At 41.1% G+C, this 12,421-nt stretch overlaps 1 protein-coding gene across 2 annotated transcripts in view; it reads left to right on the forward strand.

Moving 5' to 3' along the window:
- The window catches only part of LOC106804622 (heterogeneous nuclear ribonucleoprotein U-like protein 1), a 38,418-nt gene extending 32,067 nt beyond the window's left edge, over positions 1-6,351 (forward strand). For both annotated transcript variants that reach the window (XM_014805887.1, XM_014805888.1), the window contains exons 17-19: positions 3,759-3,853; positions 4,039-4,164; positions 4,954-6,351. In XM_014805887.1, coding sequence (XP_014661373.1) covers positions 3,759-3,853; positions 4,039-4,164; positions 4,954-5,199 — 467 coding nt within the window. In that variant the 3' untranslated portion in view covers positions 5,200-6,351. The remainder of the gene's footprint in view (positions 1-3,758; positions 3,854-4,038; positions 4,165-4,953) is intronic.
- The last annotated feature ends 6,070 nt before the right edge of the window (positions 6,352-12,421 follow it).

Genomic DNA, 12,421 nt, shown 5'->3' on the forward strand with positions numbered 1-12,421 from the left:
CTTAGCACTTGCATCTTGACCCTTGCCATGGCACTTGCATCGTGCATTTGCCACGCTCTCTTTGCATTCGCATTCTCTCCCCTAGCTGCCCACGTTCACTTGCCACTGGTTCAAGCGTATCTAGATGTCTACTCGATGGCGGACGGGATGCCATATAGCTTGAGTCACCTATGTTTTATCATTTATAATATCCCCAGGCAAGTGTATGTGTAATGTGTAGAATAGCGCACCGGCGCAGTAAAAATACAGATGATGCGTCCATACGTTCACGGGTATGGTTGATATAAACCATACCGTTTATTCTAACGTCCGCCCGTTTTCGTCACCACCGTTCGCGCGTGTATTTAAACGTTGAAAATCTCATTTCGCTTGTCCGTATGTAGCAGCCAACAGGCATCGCATCATAACGACCTCGCTGTTCTTAAAGGTATTGAATGTAAACCCTTATTGTGACATGTTTTCCGCATAAGTAGCTTGACAACACAAGTCGCCTATATAGTAGTAGAGAGGCATGGACCAGAAATTAGGTTAAAAATCTTGAGGTAAGAATGCATCCACCCTAGGTAGTTAGTACATGGGGTGGGGCACCTGGCTAGGTAGGATGCCATCAAAGTTTTTTTCAAATAAGGCCTTTTTAACCCTTTTTCTGCTGAATTGCAATTTTTCCAAAATCCGATAATTTTAGCATAATGTAAAGGAAAATGCTCATGGAATGCTCAGTTTTTAGAGTAGAAGGTTTATTCAACACTCAAAATAAAGCTCTGATCTGCTTGACGTGACAGAATAATACAAATTTAAAAGAAATAATCAAAGGGTCAAAAAGGGTCAAAGTTTAGGCATTACCCTTTTCCCCGGACCAGACCTTTTTTTTACGATTGCCCCCCTAAGGGGTCATCTGGTAAAGTAATAGGTAAATACTACCATTCACAGCTTAGGGACATATTGAGGAAGTTTTTCGAAGTTTTGAGAATGATTGATCAATTTAGGGGGGTACTGGGGGTCCAAACTTTTGATCCTTTTTTTCACTAAACAGGATGTCTGCAGAATATGCTATACTGCACTTCAACAGCAAAATATAATACACATGAATGGCTTTGTGGTAATTTACAAAGTCTAGATATTAATAAATCTGCCTTTTCCATAAGTTCAGATGACATGAACAGCGTTTTGGGACATTTTAACCCTTTTTGTACCACCGTTTTCAGAAACCTTTGTCAAAATGCATATACTAAGTTCAACAATTTCCTGAAATGATGAATTACCAGAATTAATGGCATTCCCTCAACCCAAATCAGTAAGACTACATATATCATTTACTGAGGCTCATCTTGACAAACTCCCTCACAAAGACAAGCACTGGTGCAAGACCCTATTGTCTTAAGACAGCCACATCTTGTCGGGCTGCACTCAGCTTTACATGAGCACGTGACTAGTTCGGCACATTTCTTTGGAATGGGATCCAACCTCATCATTTTCGGCTTCAACTTTCCACTTTCCATCACCCAGCCGTGACAGTAGGGGAGGGCAATCTGGTTTTGGTTCTAATGCCTTCTTCCAGATGAAAGCCTGGTAATTTGCACGATCAAGCCGATCAAGATGCAAATGGAGTGCATCCTGGGAAGGTGGCAAGGACTCGACTGAACTCCTCCCCTTGCTGAACATCTTCAATCTAACATCATTTATAGAGGAGGTGCTCCCATATCCATAAATCCCACAAACGAACTGTTCTGCAGACGCCCTAGCTTCTTCTGACAGTCCAGGGGATTCTCCAAGGTGTGCCAATAAGGCTGGGTCTTTCACATAGACTTTCCAAGTACTTCGCTTGGCTTTCCCTGAAAGCTGACTTGTTGTGTCACAGCCTGTTACCGAATGGTATGCAATAACATTGTCCATAACCAAAGGTGGGTAGTTAATTGCATGAACAGGAATGTATTTTGGCTTCTCTGAAGTTCCACAACTCATCCATATTTCAGATGGTAGGTGTTTACTATGACCCACAGCAAGAACAAGGACATCTGTGAGACTGTGTCACGACATTGGATAACCACACGGCTGTAGCCAACTTCCTTGGCCTCCTTCGCATGTAGTATGAGCCGAGTATCTGCCTCCTCGTGGCTAGATTTCAGCTGTGAGATGTCACTTCGGCATGACAACCAAGCCTGATCTGCATCGTCGAATCCACCTGCAATTATCAGTTCATGCCCTTCTGACAGGTCTTTGGCACTCGTCATAAGTTCTTTACTCAGAAACGAAGCCAGCTCTGCTTTGTTCTTGGAATGAGTGATAAACTGTTTCCAGGTCTGTGGTAACTTGACATGTCTTGAATCTATCACCCTTCTGATTGGTCTCATCAATCCAGCCCGATCAGAACGTGTCCCATCCTTGATGGATGTCTCCAAATATCTGTCGAACAAGACATCAACTCGAGAATATCCCTTTCCAAACTTTCCTTTCACAATGCCCGAGAAGACGTCTGTAAGATCCCCAAAGGTACTGGCTTTTTCAGGCTTACCAATGGCTTGAATGAGGGCCGGTGCATCTATGAGAAGACAGGTGGGAGACTGACTCTTGTATAGGTTTGTCACTATTTTTGCTGTTGTTTTCTCGGTGAGAATGTCTTGGAGGTCCGCTTTGTTCTTGGCAGACACAAGCTGTCGATTTGTCTTTACAAGAGAAAGTGGAACTGGAGTTTGTGTTTGAGAATATTTTCCAAGTTAACGTCTCTCCCACTACCCGAGTCTACCAAAAGTCGACGGAAAATATCTCTTTCTGCCTTTACCTCAATCACCTTGTCTTTCTGGACTGGGACTTTAAATGCAAAATTGGTATTTCCTCTCCACCCTGCCGATAAAACGTCTATATTAGAGTAAAATTTTACAAAACATGTCGGAACGCAGCATAACCTATTTATTTCAAACGCCATCGCTACAAAGCGGGTATAGCGCCATCTACGGTCACAAATTGTGATTCATTTTGGTTTATAAATTATTATTGCGATATACAGATCTGGCAATCGTTTCTATAATGTACGTCGATGGTTGCTCAATTAAAACTGACTTCTTCTTACTCACTCATTTGTGTTCTTTTTTTGTGGTGAGCTACAGTGTCATTGACACTTTCATTATTTATTGTGACGGGTAAGCCACACGGGGTTTAATGTGACAGTTCCCCGTAAAGATTTGACTTTGTTGACCAGACAGGTTTTGGTAGGCATTCTTGACGACTCTAAAATAAATCGAAAACCTATGAATAATGGTGAACTATTTTGTGCACATTTCTTTGCATAGTGTGTTTTTACTTCATACATTGTACATGCTGAATGTGTGCAAATAAGAGTTAAATCTATGTATTTTCTATAAGTCCGACCTCCTTTATCCAGCCACGTCGGGACCGGCACCCATCCGGATATGGGATTTGGCCGGATATGAGAGTTATGCTCAAACACAGCATTTCTATGCAGTTCAGTAGGGTTTATTATGCATGTGATAATGTATTTACTCGGTGCTATGATTATTTTGTGTTTTATGGTTTATATGAAATGGAAATAAAATGAAATAAAACAGAAATTTTACTGGAGGCATAGCGGACACGAGCGGACAACACACGCACACATCGCGCGAGTTTTGAGCGAGATTTTTAGGTGGAAATGAATGAAAAACAGAGAACATACACTGCGAGATCGCGGCCGGTTAATAGAGATTTCCGGATAAAGGAGGTCGGACTGTATATCTATTCTAATCGAACCTATCTGTTCGCAGGCTCGTCATACGGTAGTCGTGGCAACAACAGCAGAGATAGTTACCAATCCCCATACTCGTCTAGAGGGTGGCAAGCAAAACAGCCGTCACAACAGGTGTGATGTGAATAAGATCATTTCCGTAGTCGAATATCTTTAGCATCATCTCTTATCATCAGCATCATCTCTTATCAACAGCATCATCTCTTTCGGTTTCTTAAACTGCACTCGCTTGTATTTATAATAAGTAAGTATTATTGGGTGATTGTGTGCTGTTATCTACATGGTTTGTGTTGTTGCAGTCCGGTCAGTCAAGCTGGGGAAGTGGATATGGTCAGGGTTCATACGGCCATCAAGGATATGGTCAGAGCTATGGCAGCCAGGGCTATGGCCAGAGTCAAGGATATGGGAGCTATGGATCACAGCCGGTTAGTAGCTTGTCCTGTAAATTTGCTTATCTTTACAATGAAATGCATTATATATACCTACTGCATTATTCACACGATGTGTTTCTGGTAAGCCATTAACGTGCAGCAATGTTTTTGAGGCCAGAGCTGTTAATAAAAAGAATTTGCGACGGTATTCGTCACAGACCGACTGAGGTGAACGGCTCGGTGGTAAACGCTGGAATAACCACATCAACGCATTCAGGCATTGTGCATGAACGAGCAAAAAAGACGACTATTTCAGGGTGCGAAATTAACCGGAGTCAAATCCTCCCTGATTTACTGTCGGACTCCCTGATTTGACATATGCAGGAGTCCGTGTGACTCCCTGAAAATTCTGCCATACTAACTAGTTCGTTCCAGAGCACGGCCTCGTGGAATTACCGTATTTTTCAGCTAATGTCCAAACAAAATTTGGCAGACGTGCAACCGCATGAATCTTAAAAATAAGCACATGCGTTATTGTTAATATCTTTAATTTTGAACCTCAGACTGCGGACTTCTTCTTTTTGAGGGTAGGGAGTACGTTGGACTCCCGTGTTCAAAAGTTAATTTCTACCCCTGCTATTTCCTAGTTGATAATAAGTCAGAATTAATTGAGAAAATTGTGGGAAGCCATCTAAATCCTCGTCCTATTATCACATTTGATGAGCAGTGTGTGTTGAGGTGTGAGAGTCACTCCCCATGACATCTTGGACACTTGGGCTTCGAATATGTATCGTGAAGTCTACTGTTGTGCTCACTGCGTCTGTATGTCTACATGCCTTTCAGAGCTATGGTAGTGGGCACGGGTCTGGCTACGGGCAGCAGAGCCACCAAGCATCCTCCTACACCACTCCCAGCAGTTACAGTTCAGGCGACTACTCACAGCAGTGGCAGCAGTACTATGCACAACAGAATTCCAGCCAGCAGTACCCGCAGCAGCAACCGCAGCAGCAGTCGTACTCTGGCTACTATGGCTCTGGTAGTGGTTCTGGTAGCAGTAGTGGCTACGGCGGATACAGTAGCTATAAGTAGGCTTTAATTATCAGCTATTGTATTCAGTGGAATTTTAGCATTCTGTAGATGATGTGTGGAACTAGAGGTGTAACATAGGATGAGAGAGTGGAGTGTGGGTGTGTTTGTGACATTACGATGTTCATTTTGACTGGTTGCTTTAACGTTGATTCACTAAGATATAGATATTCCCAACTTCAATATGTCATTATTACATGTAATATGTCAAACGTCTTGCGAAATGGTATAACATGATGTAGAAAAAAGGACAAGGACTATATTTACCCTTGCAATACATTTAAGTAATTTTGAAATGTTGAAGCTAAGCCTAAGTAAAGAAGTTCAGCATTTGTGTGATATTTCTGTCATTATCCCTACAAAGTTGTCTATTGTGCTGAGCATGTACTGGGTACATACATATTATCAGGAGTTAATAAAGACAAAATTTTGTCTTTATTAACTCCTGATATTATGCTGTAAGTTTATTGGTCGGCTAAGTGTTAAAATTTTCTTTAAGTTGTTCCAGTGTATGTTTGGATAGGTGAGTTTCATTGTAATCTCTCACGATATTATTGATGTTTATATGTTTGTGTGTTCTGTATATCTGTCTCAAAAGTACGAGTATTGGTTATCCAATGTATACCATTAATTTCAGTCAGTGTAAGGTAAGTGTATACATACATAGAGGAACCATGTACTGTCAGTGATTCTGTATCATGCTTCTGAAATTTAATCCTATTTGTTTCTCACATAGCATACACTATTCTGTCCTAGGTGTGAGGTCAGTTACAGTTTTAGTCAAGTGTTCATCTCGTGTAACTGTTAATTACTCATTGAAGGTTGCATTAAGTTTGCGTGGAAAATTTTGTAAGGAAGTGTGCCCAAAAGAGGGGGCTAGTAAGTTTGAACCTAAAATTGCATTGATTTTATTATTTAGCACTGAATTCGTGTATTTGTTTGTCGTATGTACATCTATGTAAAATCAGTACTTTTTGCAAAGAATTTTGAAATGTGTTCGAGTGAAAAAAAGTTTTTAAACACATGTAGTAGGCGAATGTTTGTCACTATTGTCAAGTATACCATGTCCTAAAACAAAACTACTTTGATACTTAGTTTTGATTCTGTAATTAGCACAAATTGTAGTCTAAAATAAAATCGTCATAAACCCCATTATTCAATGTTTCTTGTCGAATATCAAATACGTTACAGACATCGGTAAACATCTTTGCCGGCACATCATTTATATAAAACCCACGTTCAAAAACCGGTATTATTCGCAGAAAACTGGACATTGTACAATTTTACACTAACTCTTCAACGTCTACAGCACTAATACTAGAGTGATGAAATTAATTGCATAATGGGTGGAGGTGATCACTAACCCATGTTTGGCAAAGGTAGTAGCGATGTTAACGTGATTACGTGATAGTAGAGAGGCACGGACCAGAAATTTGGATTTAAAAATCATTGAGAGGTAGAGAATGTCATCCACCCTAGGTAGTTAGTACATGGGTTGGGGCACCTGGCTAGGTAGGATGCCATCAAATTTTTTTTCAAAATAAGGCCCTTTTTAACCCTTTTTCTGCTGAATTGCAATTTTTCCAAAATCCGATAATTTTAGACATAATGTAAAGGAAAATGCTCATGGAATGCTCAGTTTTTAGAGTAGAAGGTTTATTCAACACTCAAGATAAAGCTCTTGATCTGCTTGACGTGACAGAATAATACAAATTTAAAAAGAATTAATTCAAAAGGGTCAAAGTTTAGGCATTGCCCTTTTTCCCCCGGGACCAGACCTTTTTTTACGATTCCCCCCCCCCTAAGGGGTCATCTGGTAAGTAATAGGTAAATAAAATACTACCATTCACAGGCTTAGGGACATATTGAGGAAGTTTTTCGAAAGTTTTGAAAATGATTGATCAATTTAGGGCTGGGTACTGGGGGTCCAAACTTCGACCCTTTTTTTTACTAAAACAGGTGTCTGCAGAATATGCTATACTGCACTTCAACAGCAAAATATGATACACATTAATGGTTTTGTGGTAATTTACAAAGTCTAGATATTAATAAATCTACCTTTTTCCATAAGTTGCAGATGACAAGAACAGCGTTTTTGGGAGCATTTAACCCTTTTGTAGCACTCGTTTTTCAGAAACCCTTTGTCAAGAATGCATATAAATAAGTTAACAATTTGCCTGAAATGATGAATTACCAGAAAAATTAATGGCCATTCCCCGTCAACCAAAAATTCAGTAAGACTAATTATCATTCTTACTGAGGCTGAATCTGAACAAACCCCCAATCACAAAGACCAGCACTGGTGCAAGACCCTATGTCCTGTAAGACAGCCACATCTTGTCGGCTGCACCCAATGCAGCTTTACATGAGCACGTGACTAGTTCGCACATTTCTTTGAAGGGATCCAATCTCATCATTTCGGCTTCAACCCTTTCCTTTCCATACACCCAGCGTGAGTCAGTAGGGAGGGGGCAATCTTGGTGTTGTCTAAGTTTCCTGTCTTCCCAGATGAAAGCTGGTATTTTGGCACGATCAAGATGCCACAAAAAAAAAATGAGTGCATCCTGGGAAGGTGGCAAGGACTCGACTGAACTCGCTGCTCCTTGCTGGAACATCTTCAATCTAACAATCATTATAGAGGAGGTGCTCTCCATATCCAAAAATCCCACAACGAACTGTCTTGCAGGGACGCCCTAGCCTTTTCTTCGACAGCCAAGGGATTCTCAAGGTGTGCCAATAAGGCTGTGTCTCTTCAACATAGACTTTCCAACAGTAACTTCGCTTGGCTTTCCCTGAAAGTGACTTGTTGGTGTCAGCAGGCCTGTTACCTGAATGGTATGCATACACATTGTCCATAACGGAAGGTTGGTAGTTAATTGGCATAAACAGGAATGTTACTTGGCTTCTCTGAAGTTTCACAACTCATTCCATATTTCATGATGGGTAGGTGTTTTGACATGACCCACAGCAAAGAACAAGGATCTGTGTCACGACATTTGATAACCACAACGGCTTTGTAGCCAAACTCGCTTGCCTCCTTCGCATGTAAGTATGAGCCGAGTATCGTCCTCCTCGTGCTAGATTTCATGCGGTGAGACTGTCACTTCGGCAAGGGTGACGACTCAAAGCCTGAATCCTGCATCGTCGAATCCACCTTGCGATTTATCAGTTCATGCCCTTCTGATTGGTCCTTTGGCAGCTCGTCATACAAGTTCTTTACTCAGGAAAGCGAAGCCAGGCTCTGCTTTGTTCTTAGGAATGATGATAACAACTGTTTTCCAGTCTGGTGTAACTTGTCTTTAAATCTATCACTCTTGACTGATTGGTCCCATCAATCCAGCTCGATCAGAAGCGTGTCGCCATCCTTGATGGATGTCTCGGCAATATATCTGTCGATTACAAGACATCAACTCGAGAATATACCCTTCGCAGAACTTTTCCTTTCACAATGCCCGAAAAGACGTCTGGCAAGATACCCAAAGTACTGGCTTTTTCAGCTTTACCAATGGCTTGAATGAGGGCTGGCATCTATCAGGAAGACAGTGGGAGACTGACTCTGGGTAGGTTTGTCAGCATTTTGCAGTCTGTTTCTGAGGTGGAGAATTCTTGGAGCGTCCGCTTGTCCTTGGCAGACACCAGGCTGTCGGATTGTCTTTACAAGGGAAAGTGGAGACCTGGAGAGAGTTTCGTAGTTTGAGAATATTTTGGCAAGTTAAACGTCTCTGCCAACTACCTGAGGCACCGGCAGAAGTTCGACGGAAAATATCTCTTCTGCCTTACCAGTCAGATGCGACCTTGTCTTTCTGGACTGGACCTTTTACCTTGTAGCATTGTTGCGCACAGGTTTTTGCCTTATTCCTGAGGAATCCTAGAAATATAAAAAGTCACAGAATGGTCTTTGAGGCGTGATTTGACCAAAATTTGGTGACTAAAGCTAGTACCTTCACTTCAGCAGAAAGTAGCTCATCCCTCGCATCATCAGGAGCACGTCACCGTGGACAGACAAAACCAGGTTTCCGTAGCGATTGGAAAATACCCCAAAGCTTGCAACTCGCTGACAAAAGCTGCTAACATCATTTCATCCTCGTTGAATACCTGCTGGACCAGAGTCTCTGTCGGCTTAAATCGTCATTGCTGTCTCGGCTGGAGGTTAGTCAAGAGAGCGAAGCGTGTCATCAGCCAATCCGTGAACGTTCATGTGGTACTTAAACACACGGCTATCCCAGCGCTGGCTTGCAAGGTGGTTATTCACAATTCCTCCACTGACCTTGTTATCTGCGTGATTGGAACTTGAATGTGGCTCTAGTGCTTGTGAGTGGGTATCTCGCAGAATTTGCTATCTGTCTTCTTTACTGAGAACGCTTCTCAAGCCATGAACTCGTCATGTACCTCTGGTGCTGTCATCGGCAAGGTTTTTTGCATGCGCGGGTTTGCTTGTTCAAAAGAACACATGCGTTAATGCCTATAGCCAATTATTTATTATTTATTTATTGAATATAATATAATGGACATGTTTAACATAAGAAGTTAACACAATAAGAATTCATTTAAAGTTAATTTTAACTAAAACTCAAAAATATTATTTAGAATTGAAAATACGCCCAAGCATATGTATTTTTGGCATTTCACGGCAGCCATTTTGAAAATATGCAAATGAGAAACATATCATATTTAAATATTACCTTAATTATTTCCTCGTGTCTAGTTTAAAACCACAGTCGAGTAAATAAAGTCACTAAAATGTTAATTAGAAGTGTTGATATGTCTTAAGAAATGTATTTTGAAATTTCATGGCGGCCATTTTGAAAATTCGATGCCACGCCCACTTTAAAGGCCAATTTTGTTGGGGTCTATTTCTAATTCGGTTAAGCACCTATCAAAGTACATGTGTGCCAAATGTGAGCATTAAAAGCTAAAAATTATAATTACACTGAGGAATTTAACATGAAGTCATTCATGCACATTGTACATGTTCAAAAACTTAAATTACGTGGAGACCTTAAATAGGGTCGAAGTTTGGACCCCCAGTACCAGGCCCCTAATTGATCACTCATTCTAAGAAACTTCCGAAAAACTTTTTCAATATGTCCCTAAGCCTCTGAATGGTAGTATTTACCTATTACTTTACCAGATGCCCCTTAGGGGGGGGGGCGATCGTGAAAAAGGGTCTGGTCCCGGGGGAAAAAGGGTAATGCCTAAACTTTGACTTTTTTTGACCCCTTTGAATTAATTCTTTTCAAATTTGTATTATTTTGTCACATCAAGCAGATCAAGAGCTTTATTTTGAGTGTTGAATAAACCTTCTACTCTAAAAACTGAGCATTCCATGAGCATTTTCCTTTACATTATGGCTAAAATTATCGGATTTTGGAAAAATTGCAATTCAGCAGAAAAAAGGTTAAAAAAGGCCTTATTTGAAAAAAACTTTGATGGCATCCTACCTAGCCAGGTGCCCCACCCCATGTACTAACTACCTAGGGTGGATGACATTCTCTACCTCTCAATGATTTTTAAATCTTTATCCAGGCCACTTTTTCATTTGCGCCTCTCTACTATGAGGCATGTAGTAGTTTCGCACGTATAGTCGCTTCCTAGTAGGCTTCCCGGAACTGTCAAGATCGGACGCGATGGTAAATACTCATTGACGGATGTCAAATATTGAACTACATAACTGTCTTACACGCGCTCAAGTCTTGAGGCGCCCTTTCGTCAGGACTACGGGACATTTTATGAGTACGTCATCGGCGGTGTTGCTTGATTTGAGATCGTATGCGATTAGCCCTCTGGCGCACGCGCAATAGAACCTCAGCGGTAGTAGTAGTCAATAAAAATGTGTCCCGTCAAAGTTTGTTACAACAGCGTGTGATAAGCAGCGTTTGTCTTCAGGGAGTATGCGGGCATCGTGAGATAGCCGGTGTTTACCGCGAGTCTAGGGTACATATGTATACCGGCACTGCATCCCATCCCGTTTGATAGCTGTTTGTGACGCGGGTTGTGCGTTTGTCGTCACCAAACACGCACGTGTCATGGAGTAGTATCCGGCGTAGTGTGCGCTAACAGTAGTGAAGTAGCTGATGAGGGAATACAGCAGCGATTCAAGTGTAACATCATGCGGTCACTGCAGCTTACAGGTACGTAACGTAGCGAAGCGCGTCTGCGTCTGCCATGCACGCCGATGGGCGAGAACTGGCTCAACCTGTCAATTAGTAAAAACGGCGATAAGTTTTCGCTAGTTTTCGCTTAATTAGTCTAATTGTGTCTAATACTAATGTATATATATGTGTGCGTGCGAGCTAGCGTGCGCGCGCGCGTGCGTGCGTAGGGGGCGTGCGTGCGAGCTAGCGTGTATAGTATATATATAGTATATAGTGTATATAGTATATAGTGTATATATAGTGTATATATATGTATATATATTTCTCTAGTGGAGACTTTAGGCGTATAGAAAACAAGGGAATTTTTAGTCTTTTAGTTTTAGTTACCCAATAGGTTTTGCCATTTTAATAGTGACTTACTACACTAATCTGTAGCGGAAATATTTATAATAGTTATATGTATAATAATTATGTACGTATAATAATTTAACGTAAATATATATGAATTTATAGTATAGTACATTTTGAGGCATATATACATATATAATTTTGCCGTCGTTTTTTATATATGAGTAAGTCAGTAATAAGTCGCGTTCATTTTATGCTCTTACTCAACTCGTACTTTTTAATCATTACGTTTAGAGACATTCGTGCTTTTACTTTCACGTCTCTTGTTTTCCCGCGTATTCTCTTCACGTTGTTAGCAATTTAAACGTAAGTCCTAGTTTTGCTTCATTCGTTTTCGGGAATTGCGTCTGCAGTTTACGAGGACTACACGATCAGTAATAGAATAAGGAACAAATGGGGAAAATGGTCATTAAAAGTCAAATGTGGCGCGAAATACAGCCGAACGGCGTGAACGCATATTCTAGGCGCGCGCGAGTGTCCGAATGATAACGTATATTCTTTCGGTTTAGATTCTGGCTTACATATTAAACTCGATAGGATTGTTGTAGATAATTTTTAAGCGTTTTTTTGTTTTATGGAATTAAAATATTTTGCAACCGCTTAGACATATGCATAGTGGGTTTGTGTGTGTGCGCGCGCGCGTGTGTGTGTATGTGTGTGTGTGTGTGTGTGTGTGTGTGTGTGTGTGTGTGTGTGTGTGTGTGTGTGTGTGTGTGTGTGTG

This window comes from Priapulus caudatus, unplaced genomic scaffold, assembly GCF_000485595.1.
Source record: "Priapulus caudatus unplaced genomic scaffold, Priapulus_caudatus-5.0.1 Scaffold81, whole genome shotgun sequence".
NCBI classification, from domain to species: domain Eukaryota; kingdom Metazoa; phylum Priapulida; class Priapulimorpha; order Priapulimorphida; family Priapulidae; genus Priapulus; species Priapulus caudatus.